Consider the following 24473-nt stretch of genomic DNA (forward strand, 5'->3'; position numbering starts at 1 on the left):
TGGCAGTGGATGTTTGTACAAGGTGTTGTGAAGGTGCACTTGGTCTTAATTAATCTGGACGGTCGATCTGGACTCTCATAACACAAGGAGCAATAAATATTATGAGAGAAGGATTCATACGGCTAGAATTACTCTCACATGATTGAGTGAGTGAGTGAGTGTGAGTTATTCTAGTCGTTATATTCTAGCTAATCATGAATGTCTGTAAATATGTCCGCGTCATGAAACCCAGCGGTTGACAGCAAGAGCAACTATCTTCGGCGCAACAGTAACAATTCTTAGTCTGCTCAATGAAACGTATGGGGTACTGGGGCCAGAATAAAAATGTACCTTTTGGGTTTTTTGTATTACGTGAGCATTACAATTTTGCGGAAAATCTGCTCTTCAGATGAATGTATTGTTTTCGTATAATAGTTTTATTTTGGATATGTTTAAGGCTGCATCACTGTATTGAAGTGATCCATTCACATAGATTTCAACACTATTTTGACTTTTACACCAAATGGAATCTCCATTCTGAGTTCTGGTATAATTTGAGCAATCAAACAATTAAAAACTAGAAACTGTTGCCCGTGTCAGAGCTGCGTGGGAACAGTCTCTGATGTGTTAATACCCACTGTGCCAACGCTACCTGAATCCCACAACCTGACTATACACAATATCAACAAGAACTACGAAGCGAAAAGACGTTATTGTTACAAAGAACTGCCAATATCCGCCATTAAATAAAGATCTACCCGAGACGTTCATGTTGAAAATTAACCTCATTCCTCTTCTATACCTATCAAATGAGGCAGTTGCTCAATACCTGAATACCGCGGAATGTTTGAGCAGTCTCGAGCCAAACCTTTTGATATGAACCACAGAGGACACTGTGTACTTCTGTTTGCCGTGCAAGACACATCACTATAATGAAGGTTGGAGTAACATGTAGTCCAGATAACAACCGAGCAATTCATGTGGTCGGCTGGAAAAGCCAGGCAAGCAAATTGATCGATTTCTGTTGGAATCAATGGTTCCATGTTGCTGTTTGCATTACTTCTGTAAAACACGAACATAACGGGTAATGAAACATGGCAGTCTGACCTCAGCGGTTACCTCCCTTCCCAGAATACAATGCGTTCCATTTTTGGTCGTGTGTTTCGTGTCCTTTCATGAGACTCGTTATGGTCCATTATCAACAAGGTCGCGATAATGAAACTGTCAAGTGTTTACTTTAGGAAGATAGGGTTTGTTTTGCCATTGTCAACTCCACGTGTGTCAAGTGAGAGGTATTAGTTTGTATAGCTTGATGGTAATATATGACGGTTTAAAGGTAAATCTTTGAAGTCTAAGTATATTGACCTAGGTTTATATAAACTTCATCTGAACCAGAATAATTAAAGGACAATAACATCGGCGACTATGCGATTGTATAACGGATTTGGTGACAATGATTCACCAAAGTCTAAACTGTCGGACAAAAGAATGTATACATCATGTTTTAAATTGGCTAAGAACGAAACATTGATTATTTGATGGTAATGTATTTCTTCTTTGATAGGCATTTAGAAGTTGGAGTACTAAGTAAGGATAAGAATTTATGGATTTTTGTTTGTTGTTTAATGCCACTCTCAGCAATATTCCAGCTATGTGACGGCAGTCTGTAAATAATCGAGTCTGGACCAGACAATCCAGTGGTTGACACCATGATCATCGATCCACGCAATTGGGATACGATGAGGTGCTTCTACCAAGTCAGCGTGTCTGACCACCCGATCCCGTCATACGCTTCTTACGACAAGCATAGCCGCCTTTTACAGCAAGCATGGGTTGCTGAAGACTATTCTACCTCGGATCTTATGTATTTGATACGGGTATCATTGCTGTGTTTTGACCTCAAGTGTGCAGTGTTTCGGCCACTGTTTCAACCTTGTAACGTTTTGATTACGTTTGTAATTGGTTGGCCAAATGCAATTTACAAGTGAATTCTTCCTTTTGCAGTTTATGTGAATCTGGTACCGATAACTCACTTACGTATGGAATCATAAATGCATGAACACGAGAACGTGGACTTTGGTATAAGTTCAACTATATTAAAGGCAGCGTGCAGTTATTTATTATGTGATTAGTTAGGTGAGCTACATTTTTAAAATTATGTGATACAGTTTATGCACCTTAGATACTGATTACGAAGTTTTAAATTAACCTTTAGCGTTTATTGCGTTTTCTGAAGAAGTGAATGAGTGAGTGAGTATGGTTTTACGCCGCTTTTAGCAATATTCCAGCAATATCACGGCGGGGGACACCAGAAATGGGCTTCACACATTGTACCCATGTCGGGAGTCGAACCCGGGTCTTCAGCGTGACGCGTGAACACTTTAACCACTAGGCTACCCGACCGCCCCTTCTGAAGAGGAATCAGTGTAACCCTATTGACAACACATTTGGCGTTAAATGAATTGATATTTAGTGTATGAATTATGAAATTTCCAACAAGTTGTTCACAGTGTATCTGTGATCGTTTTCAATTTGGGTGGGTAGCCTTTTTCTTCTCACAGAGACAATAGCATTAAGGATCATAAAGGACTCCTTTGATTGATTCACCACCAGCATCGCCCCTGACAGCTCGTACAAGACGCTCGTACACTTAATGACATATTTGTATTGGTATGGTAATTGTCATCCGAATGTCGCGTTACCCCCTGTCTTTGTCTCACTGCATAAACTCCGTGTCCGCGGTAATTGAAACCTCCCGCTGTGAGGTATTAAAAACTTAATTAGCAAAGACGTGTCTTGTGTTGATGGCCTAAATACCTCTTCCCGAGATAACGGACTAGAAGACACACTCGTAAACGATTCGTAAGACGCAATAGCATATATATAGCAATATTACAGAACGTCGCAAGCATGTCGTTGTTTTGAGGGTTATCCCGGATGTTCGTTACACTGTTCTATGCGCAAACAAAGTGTGATTGGGCGCACATTAAGTACATTGCGAGTCAAGGGGGATGCTGTTATATATGAAGTAATGAAAACTGTTGATTGCATGTTTCATATAACAATCCCCATCTAAAACAGAGAATGTGTAATGACGTGACAACAGTATATTGTTGGACATCAAAGTGATGTATGCATGTCTCCAGTCTGGGACCTCCTGGTTCATCCCTGGAGCCCCCAAACTAGTAACCCGACCCTGGAGCCGAGCATGTACAGACCCAGGTACATCCCTGGAACCCCTAAACTAGTAGCCCGACCCTGGAGCCGAGCATGTATAGACCCAGGTGCATCCCTGGAACCCCTAAACTAGTAGCCCGACCCTGGAGCCGAGCATGTATAGACCCAGGTACATCCCTGGAACAGCCCAACTAGTAGCCCGACCCTGGAGCCGAGCATGTACAGACCCAGGTACATCCCTGGAACCCCCGAACTAGTAGCCCGACCCTGGAGCCGAGCATGTATAGACCCAGGTACATCCCTGGAACCCCTAAACTAGTAGCCCGACCCTGGAGCCGAGCATGTATAGACCCAGGTACATCCCTGGAACGCCCGAACAAATAACCCGACCCTGGAGCCGAGCATGTACAGACCCAGGTACATCCCTGGAGCACCCGAAATAATAACCCGACCCTGGAGCCGAGCATGAACAGACCCAGGTACATCCCTGGAACCCCCGAACTAGTAGCCCCACCCTGGAGCCGAGCATGTATAGACCCAGGTACATCCCTGGAACCCCCGAACTAGTAGCCCCACCCTGGAGCCGAGCATGTATAGACCCAGGTACATCCCTGGAACCCCCAAACTAAAAGCCCGACCCTGGAGCCGAGCATGTATAGACCCGGGTACATCCCTGGAGCACCCGAAATAATAACCCGACCCTGGAGCCGAGCATGAACAGACCCAGGTACATCCCTGGAACCCCCGAACTAATAACCCGACACTGGAGCCGAGCATGTACAGACCCGGGTACATCCCTGGAGCCCCCGAACAAATAACCCGACCCTGGAGCCGAGCATGTACAGACCCAGGTACATCCCTGGAACCCCCGAACTACTAGCCCAACCCTGGAGCCGAGCATGTACAGACCCAGGTACATCCCTGGAACCCCCAAACTAAAAGCCCGACCCTGGAGCCGAGCATGTATAGACCCGGGTACATCCCTGGAGCCCCCGAACAAATAACCCGACCCTGGAGCCGAGCATGTTTAGACCCAGGTTCGTCCCTGGAACCCCCGAACTACTAGCCCGACCCTGGAGCAGAGCATGTACAGACACAGGTACATCCCTGGAACAGCCGAACTACTAGCCCGACCCTGGAGCCGAGCCTGTATAGCCCCAGGTTCATCCCTGTAGACAGGTGACGTTTTCTGCTGTGTTTATAAGTTGGGAAGTTATTCAATCAGGATCTGGCAGGTGGAGCTGGGACACAAACACAGCTTTCTCCGTTGTGAGGAATAATACTTTGTTTGAAAACGCGTCACCAATAATATATTTCTCACCGTATTGCATTGTCTGTGGCCATTGTCTGTGGCCATTGTAAATAGAAAACAGATGAAATATATTTTTCCGATGCACTCTCGCTTAGACTGTCGTTTCTAAGTGATAATTTCCGGGATCGAATACTCAATAACACCTGCGAATGTGATAACATGGTTATCTCATATGTAGCAATGAAGTTAACCACCTGTGATATGGACCACCACTACCACTACCACTACCACCATCACTACCACTTTGTTTGTTGTTCCCACTTCCATTCACCAAGTCAATGTCCATGGAGCTACAAGATTCCCCCCGTTCATGGATCAGTGTGCACTGTATTTTCATTCTCAGCTCCCTGAGGATCATACAGTCCCAGCTGCCTATGTGGCTATACACTTCACGACGTACACGTGTACATCTGAGTGCGACCATAAGCTCCATGTATTCCACCATCCCTATCGGATTCCATTTTTCAAATTCAACAAACACGACATACAAGGATGATATACCACACAGGGTCATGGCTACAGAGAGACGATGTGTGCCGCTTAACTCAGTCTCCAGAGAGATCTCTCATATCGAATGTATGTCTATTGTTTTATGGAATATCTACGACGACTTGACTACTCCCCAACACCGCGCATCTGCGAATACCCAGGAATCAATGACTCCACCTGGCATTGTGTGTTTACCATTGTAGGGCGGTGCCATGCAGTCTCGCATTGTGTATCACTAGTAATGAGGTAGGGAGGTGTCGGGCGGCGTGGTGGTGGTGGTTCTGTGTGACGTGTGTGTCAGAAGCTCGCGGTCAGAGGACAATGACTGTTGACTGTAGATGTTGACAAGGTGAGTACTGGCCATTATCAACTTCGATTCAGAGATCAAGTGACTCGCGCGATATTGTAACTTGTCAAAGGTTTGTTTGTAACGTTTCCTTAATCGTGGATGCTTTACTTGTGTGCCGTCATCGTATGGCGAGAGGACTGTTGCGGAAGTCAGGTAACAAACACATTCTGTGTGGCGGGTGTTCCCGGTAGGGCAGGACATATTTACCCTTTTCCGGAACACCTGGTGTCATCACAATTTTTCAGTGATCCATTTATATAATTTTCACCGCTTGACTTTACGCCAAATGGAATCTGTTTTGTCGGATAATCAAGACTGGTTGCATGGCTCGATATACTTGTATATAACATGCACAAGTGCAACCTATTATTGAAAACTGCAACCTAATTGTATGTCTACATGCACCAAGTGCACGTCAACAAATCTGAAATTCGTATCTTGACTAAGCCTTATTTGTCCACACAACACAGACCTTTGAACACAGTCAATACCACTAGACTTTATTTACTATACCACATCACTAATCCCCAGGTTATGTATAATTTGACATAAAATTATTATAATGTGTATAATTCTTGGGCTTGACGTCATCAAACTGTGGGTACTTCAAGATTATGTACTGTACTGAAGCTTCATCAATCAAGCTCTTGCTTCTTTTAAGGAAAAGCTTAGTGGTTAAAGCGTTCGCTCGTCACTCCGAAGGCCCAGGTTCGATTCCCGACATGGGTACAGTAGCCTATTTCTGGTGTCCCTCGCCGCGATATTGGTGGAATATTGCTAAAAGCGGCGTAAAACCATAATCAGTCACTCATCAATGTATCAGACCATCGTATATTCAGATTATCCAACTGATGATAATCATTATACATTATATGACGGTTGCCGCTGATGACATTGCCACACAACTACTGCAGTAGTCCCAACTGTATTAACTACTCATGACAGTCATCAGACATCTGAGATTTTATCTATTTAGATAATTGTTTTGGACCAGGGTGCAACCTGTTGGTGAAAGTTCCTTGCATCGAACCTTGCGGCTATTCTCAGGCGTATATTTTCTATTCGGAGAAATTGTTGGAGTTGCAATGGAGTGGAGCTAAAAATCGTACTTGATATTAAATAAGTACTTAACATTCCGTCTTAGTTATTATATGTGTACTAACTGATGACGCAGTCGATGCACTCCGATGGGAATATTGAAGAACCTATTCACATACAAATATACAAGATGTTGCCACTATCATACCAATATTACAGTTCTTGCTTGTTTGCTCGAGTATTTCGTGGCTTATTTCGTGTCTGAGGGATATGAGGAACTGTTTTTTGGTCCCGTCCATTTGCTGTATATATGTTGTAAATATGCTTATAACGAACTACGGTTATAACGAACTAAATCTAGTAGTCCCTTTGAGTTCGTTATAACCGTAGTTTACTGTATTGCAACTCGACTGTTTCCGATGTAAATCGGCCAGCCTTTAAATATAACGGAATCTACCGAGCCCTCCCTTAGTTTGTCACGGTCCAAGGTGTCTGTTGTGACGCTTGACGATATTGTTCCTCATAATCCAGAACATTAGCAGAAAGTAATTCCATATCCAGTATCAGGGCTTGTTGAATCAATACAAAGGCCCCAACCGTGGCCTAATGACTCTTGGTTGTCTTCGTGCAAGACGACGTATCTCCGCCATCTCGGGAAGTAATTTTGTAGTCATTATTAATTCATTACACAATTGGTATTATTCTCTGCGTAACGTGTGAGACACGGGTGGTTGGTGTTTGTTCAGGTACTCCATGACATTCACAATTCATTTACGGTTACTTTCGGTTGTGAAAGACAATTGGCATAATAAGTTATTCAGTTTTGTCGGACTTTCTATCGATTTGGCTGGTTGGTTCGGTTGGTTTGTTGTTTAACGCCGCACTCAGAAATATTCCAGCTATATGACGGCGGTCTGTAAATAATCGAGTCTGGACCTGACAATCCACTGATTGAAAACATGAGCATAGATCCACGCAATTTGGATACTATGACATGCATCAGCCAAACAGTCAGCCTGACCACCCGATCCCGTTAGCCGCCATTTACGACAAGCATAGTCCCCTTGGGTTGCTGAAGACCTATTCTATCCCGGATCTTCACGGGTCAGATCAGATCTGACTTTAGTGTGTCAATGTTGTTTAACGCCGCGCTCTGTAATATTACAACTCAACTGGCGGGCAAAAGGGTGTATACACCTTTGCTTGATGAATCAAACAAGAAATAGTAATTCGATAGAGATGTAGATCATACAGGTATCACATTTGTGTTGTGGACCTTAGATTTGCAGTGTTTCTCCGACTGTTTTCAGCCTAGCAACGTTTTGACAACATTTGTAATTGTTTAGTCAAATCCATTTTTCAAATGTATACTTTCTTCTGCCCGGCAATTTATATCACAGCGGTCTGAATGATCGAGTGTGGACCAGACACACCGGTGATTGATGGATGTAGGGTATAATACTCCACCATCCGGGTAACGCATGGTGACCGCCCCAGTTGGGGAAAGAATGTTTTAACCATATAGGAAACGGGTGTGTAAAATTACATCAGAGTTTTATGTGCATACATGTCTTGGCGTATATGACTGGTATATAACGTAGAGAAGAGAACAAGCATGATACTTTATTTATACAACCCATGCTTGTCGTAAGAGGCGACTAACGGGATCGGGTGGTCAGGCTCGCAATAGCGTGGATCGATGCTCATAATGTCATTCACTGGAATGGTCCAGACTTGGATTATTTACAGACTATTTACATATGCCTGGAAAATTGCTGAGTGCGGCGTTAAAGAGCAAACAGACTGTATACTAGCTAAAAACTGTTAATGTGGTGTAGTACTGTCGGTCTTGATCTGGTGTTGTAGTTCTGTCGTCCTTGATCTGGTGTTGTAGTTCTGTCGTCCTTGATCTGGTGTTGTAGTACTGTCGTCATTGATCTGGTGTTGTAGTACTGTCGGTCTTGATCTGGTGTTGTAGTTCTGTCGTCCTTGATCTGGTGTTGTAGTACTGTCGGTCTTGATCTGGTGTTGTAGTATTGTCGGTCTTGATCTTGGTGTTGTAGTACTGTCGGTCTTGATCTGGTGTTGTAGTACTGTCGTCATTGATCTGGTGTTGTAGTTCTGTCGGTCTTGATCTGGTGTTGTAGTTCTGTCGTCCTTGATCTGGTGTTGTAGTTCTGTCGGTCTTGATCTGGTGTTGTAGTACTGTCGTCATTGATCTGGTGTTGTAGTTCTGTCGTCCTTGATCTGGTGTTGTAGTTCTGTCGGTCTTGATCTGGTGTTGTAGTACTGTCGGTCTTGATCTGGTGTTGTAGTTCTGTCGTCCTTGATCTGGTGTTGTAGTTCTGTCGGTCTTGATCTGGTGTTGTAGTACTGTCGGTCTTGATCTGGTGTTGTAGTACTGTCGGTCTTGATCTGGTGTTGTAGTACTGTCGTCCTTGATCTGGTGTTGTAGTACTGTCGGTCTTGATCTGGTGTTGTAGTACTGTCGGTCTTGATCTGGTGTTGTAGTACTGTCGTCCTTGATCTGGTGTTGTAGTACTGTCGGTCTTGATCTGGTGTTGTAGTACTGTCGTCCTTGATCTGGTGTTGTAGTACTGTCGCCCTTGATCTGATGTTGTAGTTCTGTCGGTCTTGATCTGGTGTTGTAGTTCTGTCGTCCTTGATCTGGTGCTGTAGTACTGTCGTCCTTGATCTGGTTTTGTAGTACTGTCGTCCTTGATCTGGTGTTGTAGTACTGTCGGTCTTGATCTGGTGTTGTAGTACTGTCGGTCTTGATCTGGTGTTGTAGTATTGTCGGTCTTGATCTGGTGTTGTAGTACTGTCGGTCTTGATCTGGTGTTGTAGTTCTGTCGTCCTTGATCTGGTGTTGTAGTACTGTCGTCCTTGATCTGGTGTTGTAGTTCTGTCGGTCTTGATCTGGTGTTGTAGTTCTGTCGTCCTTGATCTGGTGCTGTAGTACTGTCGTCCTTGATCTGGTTTTGTAGTACTGTCGTCCTTGATCTGGTGCTGTAGTACTGTCGGTCTTGATCTGGTGTTGTAGTTCTGTCGTCCTTGATCTGGTGTTGTAGTACTGTCGCCCTTGATCTGATGTTGTAGTTCTGTCGGTCTTGATCTGGTGTTGTAGTTCTGTCGTCCTTGATCTGGTGCTGTAGTACTGTCGTCCTTGATCTGGTTTTGTAGTTCTGTCGTCCTTGATCTGGTGCTGTAGTACTGTCGTCCTTGATCTGGTTTTGTAGTACTGTCGTCCTTGATCTGGTGTTGTAGTACTGTCGGTCTTGATCTGGTGTTGTAGTACTGTCGGTCTTGATCTGGTGTTGTAGTATTGTCGGTCTTGATCTGGTGTTGTAGTACTGTCGGTCTTGATCTGGTGTTGTAGTTCTGTCGTCCTTGATCTGGTTTTGTAGTACTGTCGTCCTTGATCTGGTGTTGTAGTTCTGTCGGTCTTGATCTGGTGTTGTAGTACTGTCGGTCTTGATCTGGTGTTGTAGTATTGTCGGTCTTGATCTGGTGTTGTAGTACTGTCGGTCTTGATCTGGTGTTGTAGTACTATCGGCCTTGGTGTCGTAGTACTGTCGGGCTTGATCTGGTGTTGTAGTACTGTCGTCCTTGGTGTGGTAGTACTGTCGTCCTTGATCTGGTGTTGAAGTACTGCCGTCCTTGATCTGGTGTTGTAGTACTGTCGTCCTTGGTGTTGTAGTACTATCGGCCTTGGTGTTGTAGTACTGTCGGTCTTGATCTGGTGTTGTAGTACTATCGGCCTTGGTGTTGTAGTACTGTCGGTCTTGATCTGGTGTTGTAGTTCTGTCGTCCTTGATCTGGTGTTGTAGTACTGTCGTCCTTGATCTGGTTTTGTAGTACTGTCGTCATTGATCTGGTGTTGTAGTACTGTCGGTCTTGATCTGGTGTTGTAGTACTGTCGTCCTTGATCTGGTGTTGTAGTATTGTCGGTCTTGATCTGGTGTTGTAGTACTGTCGGTCTTGATCTGGTGTTGTAGTTCTGTCGTCCTTGATCTGGTGTTGTAGTACTGTCGTCCTTGATCTGGTTTTGTAGTACTGTCGTCCTTGATCTGGTGTTGTAGTTCTGTCGGTCTTGATCTGGTGTTGTAGTACTGTCGGTCTTGATCTGGTGTTGTAGTATTGTCGGTCTTGATCTGGTGTTGTAGTACTGTCGGTCTTGATCTGGTGTTGTAGTACTATCGGCCTTGGTGTCGTAGTACTGTCGGGCTTGATCTGGTGTTGTAGTACTATCGGCCTTGGTGTTGTAGTACTGTCGTCCTTGATCTGGTGTTGTAGTACTGTCGTCCTTGGTGTTGTAGTACTATCGGCCTTGGTGTTGTAGTACTGTCGTCCTTGATCTGGTGTTGTAGTCAATTGATGCCCAGTTGCACCCAGAGGTATGCAAGCATGTTACAACTATCCAGGAGCATGCTTTACCGTCGCTTTCGGGTGACCTTGTACAAAAACGACTGTCGTAAGTCTGTTTTAAGGTATTTGAGTTCCGATCACCTCAGCGCTGAAGTCGCTTTGTACAACGGCACCCATTATATTTCATCACCCAAACCGGTCTCTTCAATACCAGACGTCAGCTATCACTATGGGAGGGTTGGGGTGTACATCGGTAACTGGGATGATTACCAATAACTTTATACCATACAACATGCAGAACTATCATGTCAATATATTATATCTCACAATACTCACAGTAAAGTTGATCACGTGCGTTTTTAATAAACTACGCTCAAATAGTGACAAATGAGCCGCACGGGAAAGAGAAAACGTCACCAACATTACCGCTCAAACCCACGACAAAAGTTCCCAGTAGGTGTCTGGCTACGAACATGTAAAATGTTTTGTCGATGAATAGATTAACATGTCAATACGCAAGGTTGCAAATGATGTGACGCGCAGCTTATTGCTATATATCTTATTGGTATGGTATTGCGGAGTATTTTGTTTGTGTATTCTGACGCATATTTATTTGATATCTGGGTGATTTATCAAGGGTAACAATCTAATATCATGTAGTATTTGATAAATAGCATTCATAAATAGCTCACATGGCAAAGATTAATCTATGTCGATTGCTTAATAATTGAGATAAGAGGACCGAACCAAATTGGAGAAATACCATTCCTGTTTCACAGACACATTGAGATGGGTCATAAATAAAGATGGAAATGTACCATTTCACTTTTGTCCAAGTACATGTAGACACCTAGACGTCAAGTGGAGAATACATTGGACTTCGCTGATTTACAAGGCTCTGTAATGCCTGTAGCCCTTCTTAGAATGCACATCAGCCGTCATTATACAATATTTTGAAAGTATGTCAGCAAATAACGCGCATGTTAAAGGCGGACCGCGGTGTGCAGCCTATGTTAAATCTAGGCCTAGACGTCGAAGTTCGTTCCCTTAATGGTATTGAGACATGCCTCTGTTTAATTAGGGTAAACTTTGATTACACGTACACACAGTGAGCTAGCAGATTAAGCGGACTTGAATCACTCTTGGACTACCAGTTTGCTTTAGTTTCGACCCCTTTAAAGGGAAAGATTTACATCATGGTGAAAACCTTGTCATTAGTGTCTTGTGTTGTAATAAGTGTCTTGTGTTGTAATAAGTGTCTTGTGTTGTAATAAGTATCTTGTGTTGTAATAAGTGTCTTGTGTTGTAATAAGTGTATTGTCTGAATTTCAGACATTGTTTCTATGTAATTAGGGTATTCAATAACCGTTAGGGTGACATACATAATAAAATAGTGGTAAAAGACACAGAAGGCAGGGTTCATAATTTTGGATAACACTTTCTTAGTAAAGTACTGATTCTCGTACTTTTTTTAGTCCCGTCCGGGATTCGAACCCACACCTCCAGAGTGAGGCTCCTAATGGCCAGTACACAAAGTCAGCGATCTAACCCACTCAGCCACCGAGGCTTCCACAAAAATGAAAGTCCGACAGTTGCTACCAGTTGTCGGACTTTCATTTTTGTGGAAGCTTCGGTGGCTGAGTGGGTCGGATCGCTGACTTTGTGTACTGGCCATTAGGAGCCTCACTCTGGAAGTGTTGGTTCGAATCCCGGACGGGACGCAACCCAAGAAAGTACGAGAATCTGTACTTAACTAAGAAAGTGTTATCCCAAATATAACATTTGTAACATTTAGCCAAGTAACGTTTGTAATGGTCCTAAACAATTTTCAAGTGTATACTTTCTTTTGTCCGGCAGTGTACATAAGGATGTCCCAACTCATTACTCCCGTGACAACGTGGCATAGGAGTGTCCGATAACAAACACCCCTTTCCCATAATTTTGTTCGGATGAGTAAGAAATAATTGAAATTCTTCCTCCAAAATGTACAATACGTCCAGAAAGCCTGTTATACTGCAGTGTATTTAGACGTGATCAATACGTCCAGGAGCCTGTTATACTGCAGTGTATTTAGACGTGATCAATACGTCCAGGAGCATGTTATACTGCAGTGTATTTAGACGTGATCAATACGTCCAGGAGCCTGTTATACTGCAGTGTATTTAGACGTGATCAATACGTCCAGGAGCCTGTTATACTGCAGTGTATTCAGACGTGATCAATACGTCCTGGAGCCGGTTATACTGCAGTGTATTTAGACGTGATCAATACGTCCAGGAGCCTGTTATACTGCAGTGTAATTAGACGTGATCAATACGTCCAGGAGCATGTTATACTGCAGTGTATTTAGACGTGATCAATACGTCCAGGAGCCTGTTATACTGCAGTGTATTCAGACGTGATCAATACGTCCAGGAGCCGGTTATACTGCAGTGTATTTAGACGTGATCAATACGTCCAGGAGCCTGTTATACTGCAGTGTATTTAGACGTGATCAATACGTCCAGGAGCATGTTATACTGCAGTGTATTTAGACGTGATCAATACGTCCAGGAGCATGTTATACTGCAGTGTATTCAGACGTGATCAATACGTCCAGGAGCCTGTTATACTGCAGTGTATTTAGACGTGATCAATACGTCCAGGAGCCTGTTATACTGCAGTGTATTTAGACGTGATCAATACGTCCAGGAGCATGTTATACTGCAGTGTATTTAGACGTGATCAATACGTCCAGGAGCCTGTTATACTGCAGTGTATTTAGACGTGATCAATACGTCCAGGAGCCTGTTATACTGCAGTGTATTTAGACGTGATCAATACGTCCAGGAGCATGTTATACTGCAGTGTATTTAGACGTGATCAATACGTCCAGGAGCCTGTTATACTGCAGTGTATTTAGACGTGATCAATACGTCCAGGAGCCTGTTATACTGCAGTGTATTTAGACGTGATCAATACGTCCAGGAGCCTGTTATACTGCAGTGTATTTAGACGTGATCAATACGTCCAGGAGCCTGTTATACTGCAGTGTATTTAGACGTGATCAATACGTCCAGGAGCATGTTATACTGCAGTGTATTTAGACGTGATCAATACGTCCAGGAGCCTGTTATACTGCAGTGTATTTAGACGTGATCAATACGTCCAGGAGCCTGTTATACTGCAGTGTATTTAGACGTGATCAATACGTCCAGGAGCCTGTTATACTGCAGTGTATTTAGACGTGATCAATACGTCCTGGAGCCTGTTATACTGCAGTGTATTTAGACGTGATCAATACGTCCTGGAGCCTGTTATACTGCAGTGTATTTAGACGTGATCAATCAATCCATCAGTGAATTAATCAACTGCCATCTTTCTAAATCGTATTTACTCAATACTCGACATGGACAGTTATGCAAACAAGTCTGAAATCAGAGGGTAATAGCTTGTGGTACCTGCTTTTGATCCCTTGAACCCACGCCTTAAACTGTATAAACCCTTCACTTTGTAAATGTACACTATAAGCCTGATTTCTCCACACACACACACACACACACACACACACCCCTAATACAAGGAGGACACACACACGCGCACACGATCGCAATAAAGCACGAACGCACGCACACACACACACACACACACACACACACACACACACACACACACACACACACACACACACACACACACACACACACACACACGGTGCATCAACATCCATGGTACACATATATCATTTTCCCCGTCCCTGGTGTGTTTCGATGATATTAAAACCCTCGGGGAACATTTCGAACAAAAATTCAAACAGTTGTTTTTTCACATTTAGGGTTTGCTGTAAACGTTGTGAGGGTATTATGTTCGAATTCTGACGTCAAGTCTTGCCGCAGCTTCGTCTTCAAAGCATGGACAATGGTTTCATAATCAGACATAATGTTTGTTATAGCCAAATAATAGCAATATATGTTTACGAAAGATCTATAATTAACACGTAAGTTCCATTGTGGTATTTACATGTATACAATGCGGCAAATCGCGACAGGGGAAGCGTTGTTTCAGCTTTAGGGAATCCTGGTAGTGTGTAATATTATGCAACTGGCTCAGCTTGCACACGGGGCCAGGGCATGTGGTCACCACTTATGTCGTATTGTCTCCTGTCACAGGCCCCATGGTTTAACACATGTTACAGTCACTGATATTCCGACTCAGCTTGTCGGGTGCAAATCGATAACACATGGCTTGTTGATCTTTATTGATATTTATTGATTTTCAAATACACGTGCAATCGGGAGTGTCAGTTAACATATCACACACGGGCAAACACTCGACCCTCATATTAGAATACATTCACTCCAAAGATCTTCAGCGGGGTAAACACGAATACATTTACACAAAGAATAACCCTTTACGTACAAGAGTCACCAATTTGTAAAACCCCATCTATTAACAGGGTACCGCCCATTCAGACCTATATTACCCAAACACGTCAAACAAACTTTTCATATTTAACAATACGCGGGGAGCCAAGTAGTATACTGTGACCAATGCTTTCACGGTGGCAGTTTGTCAATACCGATTCTATTCAGCTCGGGTGGTTTTCTGAAGCTACAGTTTACCCTCAGTGATCCGCACACCCGGGTAATTGAGTCTTCGATAAACACCCGGATTTAGTCGCTTGGCGAGTATGACGGTGTAGGAAGGGACTCGGTCCAGATAGTGTCATATTGACAGACGGAGGGCTAGAGCGCGGGCACGGAGTGGTTTCAAGCAGCTCAGGTGAGTAGTCCCATGAGGGTTATCATTGGGACGAGTAGACATGTACTTCCATATATACAGAGATGTTGTCTATTCAAGGTATACGATGTTAATATTAAAATTATATATTGTTTTCCTACATAGTTTATTTGTTTTAATATAAATAGGGTTTTTTTACGTTTAAAATACCCAAATAAATATACATGATTGTTTTAATAATTATGGTGTCTAAATATGTTTGACATGATATTATGTTCTAAATATATATATATATGACATCCTCCGTGGTCGAGTGGACAGAGCGTCTGTTCAGAGAGCGGAAGGTCGGGGTTCGATTCCCTGCCGCGTCATATCAAAAAATGTTAAAAGATCGTGTTTGTTGTTACCCTGCCTGGCATTCAGTAGTAAGGGGATAAGCCAAGGACTGGTCATTTCGGAGTCAGAATAGTGTGTCGGGGTGGGGTCCCCATGTTAAACTGCGGCATGGTATCTCAGTGTGCTAGCACTATAAAATCGGCATCAGTCGGGACTAGTACAAGCAGCCACACACAAATGTGCATGCACGTCGCTATATAAGTGCAATACTCTTAAACACGACGTTTACCCCTTTACCTCATCTATTAAGTTTAATAAGACAGTCAATGATCTCTATTTAAATATTTTAAAACTTTATAGCACTGACAAATGACATGGATTTAGCGGCTACTCGGAGACTGGCCATGTTTACGATCGAATCGATATTTGAAAAAAACACCTCCTGTCTTTATCTTCGGGATAACTAAAGACTGCTTCAAGCCGACGTTACATTGCCACAGAAGTCCCCTGAAGAAATATGTTATCTAAAAAAGTGTATGATCTAGATCTCAAAGCAATTTCATTGGCACAGTCTCTCTTCTCGCCGCGAATGTGGTGAGTGCGTGCAAATGGAGTAGTTATATAATAGACCAGCTCATGTTTCACGTGAGACCCAAATTGTTTGTTTGTGTGTTGTTTAACGCCGCACTCTGCAATATACCAGCTATATGACGGCGGTCTGTAAATAATCGAGTCTTGACCATACAATCCCGTAATTGACATCATGAGCATCGATCCACGCAACTGGGATACGATGACATGCATCAACCAAGTCAGCGAGCCTGACCACCCGATCCCGTAAGTCGCCTAATAAGACAAGCATAGCCGCCTTTTACGGCAAGCATGGGTTGCTGAAGACCAATTCTACCCCGGATCTTCATGGGTCGTGAGGCCCAAATGAAATGACTGGTTTTGTAAGGTGTGTCACAGATGCAGCTACTTATCACACTCCAGTGTGGGAGACTGGTAACCTGAGATTCTGAGTCGGGATCGACGCCGCTACAGATAATATTTCAGTCACGGAAAAATGTCTGCCCCTTAACACTACGAGGTAAATAATATATTGGAAACTGAATTTTGGACAGTGTTCAAAATATGTTACTTTTTGACGACATTTTAAACTCAAACGAGCATGGGAACCCATATTTTACTTGATTTTTCAAATCGCCAATCTCGAAAATACGATGCAAAAATATGTCCTTAACTTTTGCTGTCAAAATACTTACAATTACTTTTGCTAGAAGAAGATTAAATATACTCTTTATACAAATATACTATACACATATTTGATCGCATGTATTTCCATGTTAAATCAATAAATACTACACTGTAAAGTTACATTCAATTGTTAAAACCGCTCGTCCCATACCATTTTAGATGTAAAAACTGATGCGAAACGCTTATGGTTTTGCACTTCGCCACACATGTAGATTGAAATTTTATAAAATGCGAAAATAAATACTAAAGCATTGTCACAAATGCGATCCAGAAAATATAACAGCGGAACTCCTCGCTTTATGAACACTGTAACATTTGAGCAAGGCCTCGCCGCGCGACAAGCTCCTTCCCAACGCGTGACACCTTTGTTACACTCTCGGTAGTATAGAGAGCTCCCCGAACGGGCTTATCGCTGTGAGGAGCTTGGCCGCGCGAATACAAAGGGAAACCACTCTCAGTTAGAGCATGAACTAAGATTAGCTGCCCCTGAGTTATCAATAAGGTCACGGTCATTACTGTAGCCTGCCGACACCTTCTGTTTTTATCCTTCCCAAATGATCGAAAAGGTATGTTGTTTCACACTTATTCAGCTTGGACTCTGATAGAAATATATTGTAAGCTATCGACTCCACAGTTATGTGGATCGCTGTCGCGATTAAAAACATTTTTCACGTGATATCTTTTATGCGTTCTTCGTGTTTAACTTAATGAAATGTCAACGTTTGAACGTAAAGCAGACTAATTGTTTGGCAAGAAATCTATGGAAAAGTATGCCGCCATCTTGGATGAATGAGTGAGTATGGTTTTACGCCGCTTTTAGCAATATTCCAGAAATATCACGGCGGGGGACACCAGAAATGGGCTTCACACATTTTACCCATGTCGGGAACCCGGGTCTTCGGCGTGACGAGCCAACGCTTTAACCACTAGGCTACCCGACCGCCCTATCTTTGATGAAGATAAAATAAACTTACGACAGGTATGGGGCTGTCTTAGATTTACGACAATCTTAAGATATCTTAGGGCTACGATAGTTTCGAAATATGCGACGATAGCCTACGATTTCCTTACGATAAATTTAAGATAATTTTAGCCTAGGGCTACGATCGTTTCGAAAATAGGCCCTGATGTCGAGAAAGTTAAACATGTGGATATTATGAAATATTCAACTGGATGGGGATACTTACAAGGTGGATACTTTTTGATAGGACCCATGAAAAGCCTGGGTAGAATAGGTCTACAGCAACCCATGCTTGCCATAAAAGGCGACTATGCTTGTCGTAAGAGGCGACGGCTAACGGGATCGGGTGGTCAGGCTCGCAGACTTGGTTGATGATGCATGTCATCGTTTCCCAATTGCGTAGACCGATGTCAATCACCGTATTGTCCTACATGCTGCCGTCATTTAGCTGGACTGCTGCTGAGCGTTAAACAACAAACAAACAAACTTATTTCTAATCAAACCGGCGATAAACCGAAGTCCGTTCAGACAAGCTTTGCCAACTCCTGACCAACAACATACGTGACCTTGTAAGCTTCAGCAGGGTACACATTTTAAACAATGGAAGATGCTTCCGCCAACTGGGGAAGACAAGTAGTAAATCCGTGGCTGGAAAGTTCATGAACTTTTACAGAGAGTAAACTAAATATTGACGAAACTTATACCTATCTATCACGCACTCGTGAAGTCCAAACACCAGACGGCCCAGCCGTGTTACATCAAGGTGTACACAAGTATACCCGACACTCTAATATAACGGAGTCGAATACCGCCTGCATTACTTATAGCCCAACACCGAGGTCAACGGACTTGTTGTTCATTACTGACTCCTTTCATATGTGTAATATGTCGGGGATTTCATATATGTGTGATATGTACAGGGATTTCAGATGTGTGATATTACAGCGACTTCGCACATTTGTATATGTAACATTACAGGAATTCGTATATGTAATATTTACAGGTACTTCGTAAATGTAATATTGCAGAGATTTCGTATATGTAATACAGCGACTTCGTAAATGTAATATTTACAGGACTTCGTATATGTAATATTACAGGGACTTCGTATACGAAATATGTTTAGGGACTTCGTATATGTAATATGCACATGAACTTCGTATAAGTAATATGCACAGGGACTTCGTATATGTAATAGTACAGGGACTTCGTATATGTAATAGTACAGGGACTTCGTATATGTAATATTTCGGGACTTCGTATATGTAAAATGCACAGGGACTTCGTATGTGTAATATGTTCAGGGACTTCGTATATGTAATATGTTCAGGGACTTCGTCTATGTAATAGTACATGGATTTCGTATACGTAATATGCACAGGGACTTCGTATGTATAATGTGTACATGAACTTCGTATATGTAATATGTACAGGGACTTCGTATATGTAATATGTACAGGGACTTCGTACATGTAATATGTACAGGGACTTCGTATATGTTATATGTACAGGGACTTCGTATATGTAATATGTACAGGGACTTCGTACATGTAATATGTACAGGGACTTCGTACATGTAATATGTACAGGGACTTCGTATATGTAATATGTACAGGGACTTCGTATATGTAATATGTACAGGGACTTCGTATATGCAATATGTACACGGACTTCGTAAATGTAATATGTACAGGACTTCGTATATGTAATATGTACAGGGACTTCGTATATGTAATATGTACAGGGACTTCGTAAATGTAATATGTACAGGAACTTCGTATATGTAATAGTACAGGGACTTCAGATATGTAACATGTACAGGGACTTCGTATATGTAATATGTACAGGGACTTCGTATGTGTAATTTGTACAGGGACTTCGTGTTTGTAATATGTTCATGGAATCGAATGTAGACGAGCGAATGCGCGAACAACTGGACCTCCCGTCAACACCGATGATATCTGGCTCAGAAATGTCCGTTTCGGTGGAATATCACGGAAAGAACGGACATTCAAATCCGTCTTTTAGTAGAAAATATACGACCAACTTCATGGTGGTTGAAAAACCAAACTAGAAAAGGTTATTCGATTGCGATTTTTCACACGGGTGTCATATTTGTGTTTTGGACATTAAGTTTGCAGTTTTTCGGTAAAAGTAGTAATCTTTTGATAATAATTGTCATATTTGATCAAATCCAATTTTCAAGTGAATACATTGTATTGCCCGGCAGTTTATATGTCTATAAGTGTCCTTACACAGAACTGCAATTACGATCAACATTATGAACACTCGCTGACAACAGAAAATAAACGTGATTTCCATACTATATAGAGACTATGAGTGTAGGTAAAACACTGTTCCGATACTATTGCAGTATAGGTATCAATATTGCAATGGTATACCGATAGCTTGTACCTTTGCCGCTCAACAGTCCAATATGCTTGCACCAACTGACAATGCGACAAAGTCTACAAGTCCTAGCTTCAGAGTGAGTGATAGAAGGTTTTACGCCGCTATTTAGCAATATTCCGGCAGTATCACGGCGGGGGACACCAGAAATTGGCTTCACACAATGTACCCATGTCGCGAATCGAACCCGGGTCTTCGGCGTGACGAGCGAACGCCCTAACCACTAGGCTGCCCCTTAGCCTCAGAAGATTGCCAGGAAATTTGTCAGGGAGTTACATCTCATTGTCTGACACTAAGTGATGAATGTTTGCAATGGATCCTAACGTCATGTGTATGAAATCGAACGGAAACGTTAATTACGTGTACGGGGGCACGGGTGGCCCAGTCGTCTAAGGCGCCGCGATTCGCTGTGCAGAGTTGCGTCCCTTGGGCACGCCAGAAACCTATGATTGTGGGTTCGAATCCCGGTTCGCCCCGATTATGTTTCTAGGTTTGTCAGCACCATACCCGTGCTCGTGGGTTTCACCGAAGTGGTAAACGTCTTCATGTAACTGGAATACTGTTAAAAGCGGCGTTAAACCCAACTCAATCACTCACTAATTACATGTACTTAATATTCCAACTGTTTTCGTTTATCTGCCGATATTATGTATAGACTTTGCACTAGATATTTGATTGATATTTGGATTTTGCCCTGCATATGTTTTTTTTTTTAATATTACACAACATATGTTATTAATATTTGGATTTTGCACACCATTTTATGACAATTTAGATTTTGCACTGTATGTGTTTTGATATTTGGATTTTGCACTGCATATGTTATTGATATTTAGAGTTTGCACTGCATATTTTATTGATATTTTGATGTTGCACTGCATATTTTATTGATATTTTGATATTGCACTGCATATTTTATTCATAATTAGATTGGTCACGCCGCTGCCCTGTATTACCTTGGACCGGGCACCGTATTGACATATGAACATACCAGCTCCCACTATAGGTGAGACCTGGACAATTAAGAGCCGGCACTATTCCACGTATTCACGGCCTGTTAAAAGCCCTTGTTGACAACTTAATGGGAGGTACCCAGACACTCCAACGGCTGATATACTTGTATATGATTATATATCAAGCTGTATTTTCAAGTAATACGTCACGTGTGAGCAGATAAAGACATTCCTGTTGAGGGTTTTCGCGTCCCCGATTGCCCCCCTTTGTGTATCTGCATGGTACAAACAGAAATATATTCACAGAGCCTGTGCCTCTCCTGGGTACTTTTGCCAAACCAAAAGTTGTATAACATTAAGTGTTTATCTTCACTTATAAAATGCGTGTTTTCCAAGTCCCTAGAACTCAAGAGACCCTTGTTCCACTACAACCAATCCTCACGTTGCTCTCGAGTCGCCTCAGTAGCCAAGGTCTACTCGCCCAGCATTGGATGGTCCCCGTTGGTATTCCGGGTTAGAATTGGCTCCCAGCAAACGAGGGCTTTTAGCAGGAGATGTACGTTATATAGGTTTAAGGCCGCCTTAAGAGTATTTCAGTGACATAACGGCATGTCAGCTTGATGTTGGAGAATAGCGACCCAGGTCTTAAATGTCTTAAATCTGGTGAAACCCATGGGTATTGTGTTGACAAACCTGAACACGTTATCAAGTTGAACGGGTTTCGAACCCGCGATGATAGGTTTAAGGGAGGGTTCTCCACACATACCCCGCATGGGGATCTATGAAACTCTCGTCATACTCAATAAGCACACCAAAATTATATCAAATCATGTCTTTGCTGGATTTTTCGAAGTTTTCAGTTTGTTCAATGACTTTATATAAGGTGGTTACACGTATATCAACATGAAAGTTGCGATCCCTTCCAAGAGTGAACGTTAATGGTGTCCATCTTGCACACTTTTTTGCGCTTACAGAGCTTGGTTTGCTGCTCGTCCGCTGTAACATTTGCACTGACAAACCATTCCTCACCACCATTGATTTATTTTCAGTAATTGGCGTTAAATTGGCCGTACAGCATTGCCATTCGTGACGGCAACTCTGACGTGCGAGATGTCAGCGCCGAAGTATCCAATTTAGCGTTACGAGACCCAGAAAATTTGATTCGAGCTGTTGCACGGAAACATACCGTCAAGTCATCAATATTTCAGAGGCAGTCCACTCATTTGGATATAAATCACCCCATAACGGCGATATGGTCAAGATTACACGACCCGTCCAGTAAATATGGTTTCTAGACTTGAGTTGTTTCTGTCTCGACCCTGCATGAGTGAAGCTGGGATTTATACGGCGTGCGGACGTAACTTAACATGTTCATGTGTGTATTTAACCAGTACCTCAGCTTTCGTGTCAGGGATAGTACCTTATTTGTATGCACGTTTAATTAGTAATCGCGTCAAGTTGCATGTTAAATCAAATGTCGCAGGAAACGTTTTAAGCATGCATTGGATGTTTGTTCTTTGGGGAGGCGTTTTCTCAAGGAAACATTTAGGTCAGTCTTATTATGACTTATTGTAATTATATTCTTCTTGAACAGTCCTAACACCTGTTTGTGAACCTGCACTGACACATTCCTGTAGGTGTTGCTATAGGTTCTACTTGGTCCACTACCTTGGCGTCTAAAACAATGATCATACGTTTCCAGTACCCAGAGGACCCAAATTGGGTGATTTTGATCTACTCATTGTTTCTATTCAATGACAAATCTACGATTGTAACTGAAAACTATGAAGTCGACCATTTTTATTTCAGGATCATTTAAGCCTGATGAATGCGAAAAATGATTCCTGACTTTATAATTAATTTGACTGAAATATTAACGTCATGTTGTTGTTTTTCAGGAGTAGAACGGAGGTAGCACTGTGGTAAGAATTTAAGCAGCCATGTCCAGTCGGAAGACACTTCCCGGGATGACGAGTCATTCCATCACGAGGTCAGAGTTTGAGGACGGGATATTAAGAGACAATGCGAGGTTTGACAACAGACTAAACAATGAGAAACGACACGTGGAAAAGGCTAAGCGGGTTGTGGTTCGTGAGTATGACAAGGAGAGCCAGATGCTCAAACAGAAAATGGCGTCTGCTGCTCAGAAGAAAGCTACATCGTACTATAGTCAGACATCTGTTCCAAATGGGACAACTGGGAAGAGTTCGGGGTCAAGGGTGAATACCGGTCGTTCGACCAGACTTATACCTGACTACGAGTATAAACAGTACAGGTTGCGACAGAATGGCGACCAAAACGATGTCGTAAAGCAGACGACAATTGAAACAAAGCCTGAAAAGACATCGAAGGTAGCCGGCGACCTACCGCAACAACAAAATGACGCCGATGTGACAGATGGAAAACACGAAGCGAATGGGAAAACGGATTTTGATCTTCCAGACGAGTACGTTTCTACAAGACGGACACGACCCCCTGAAGACTTCTGGTCTAACCTCAGTGCCCCTAAACACCATTCAACCGTTCGCAATGTTAGGGAAAGACTGGCTAAAGAATTCGGCAAACCTAAGACCAAGCTTTCATCCCAAAGGCCAAATGGTACGGGGCGCCTGCCATTGGTGCAGGGGACACGCATGGATAAAAAGTGGTAGCTAAAACAATGTGAATACATCTATTTAGTCAACATACGGTGGCACTACCTCCAGCAGCTATTGCTCAGGTGCTGAAGCTGTAGCGTACTTCAAAGCGGTTGTGGATATATGTGTGTATCCGAGCATGGTGTTTTTGCCAGACTCTAGTTGCGATGGTTACGGTGACAGTTTCTCGATCCGGACACGTGTGAGGTCGGCATGTCTTTGGAAGGACATTCACGGAGTCCATACACGAACAGTAGGTGGATGGGGCACTAAGGGGAGATAACCCACTCTCTAGGACTAATGCTATTGTGCACTGAAAGAATATCAAGATAAGTGCGTTTTTCGAAATGCTAACACGGGAGTACATCAAGCTTCGCCTTCACATAAACAGTCGCCGTGGAAAGAAATCGCGTGAAAACAATGTATAAATGCCTTTAAGAAAGGTGTGCTTTCTGAAAAAAATCTTTGTGAATTGGTGTTTCGAAGGAAA

The 24473-nt window shown here is 42.8% G+C and overlaps 2 protein-coding genes across 2 annotated transcripts; one reads left to right on the plus strand and one right to left on the minus strand.

Moving 5' to 3' along the window:
- Positions 1-5221: 5221 nt before the first annotated feature.
- On the plus strand, positions 5222-24129 carry LOC139468461 (uncharacterized). The gene is made up of 2 exons (XM_071250432.1): positions 5222-5306; positions 23246-24129. Exon 2 carries the CDS (start codon positions 23288-23290, stop codon positions 23996-23998), a length of 711 nt encoding a protein of 236 aa, XP_071106533.1. The 5' UTR covers positions 5222-5306; positions 23246-23287; the 3' UTR covers positions 23999-24129.
- Positions 8275-12329, minus strand: LOC139457475 (mucin-4-like). The gene is made up of 2 exons (XM_071238862.1): positions 12266-12329; positions 8275-10628 (listed from the first exon to the last, which is right to left on the minus strand). Exons 1-2 carry the CDS (start codon positions 12327-12329, stop codon positions 8275-8277), a joined length of 2418 nt encoding a protein of 805 aa, XP_071094963.1.
- Positions 24130-24473: the final 344 nt, after the last annotated feature.

This window comes from Haliotis cracherodii, unplaced genomic scaffold (genome assembly GCF_022045235.1).
Source record: "Haliotis cracherodii isolate W230 unplaced genomic scaffold, xgHalCrac1.p SCAF_1, whole genome shotgun sequence".
Taxonomy (NCBI): Eukaryota; Metazoa; Mollusca; class Gastropoda; order Lepetellida; family Haliotidae; genus Haliotis; species Haliotis cracherodii.

Coding starts and splice junctions, on each gene's coding strand:
- LOC139457475 (XM_071238862.1), bottom strand. CDS start 12,329: ATGAAAGTCCGACAACTGGTAGCAACTGTCGGACTTTCATTTTTGTGG. Junction 10,629..12,265: donor GTGGAAGCCTCGGTGGCTGA/GTGGGTTAGATC, acceptor CTACAACACCAG/ATCAAGGACGACAGTACTAC.
- LOC139468461 (XM_071250432.1), top strand. CDS start 23,288: ATGTCCAGTCGGAAGACACTTCCCGGGATGACGAGTCATTCCATCACG.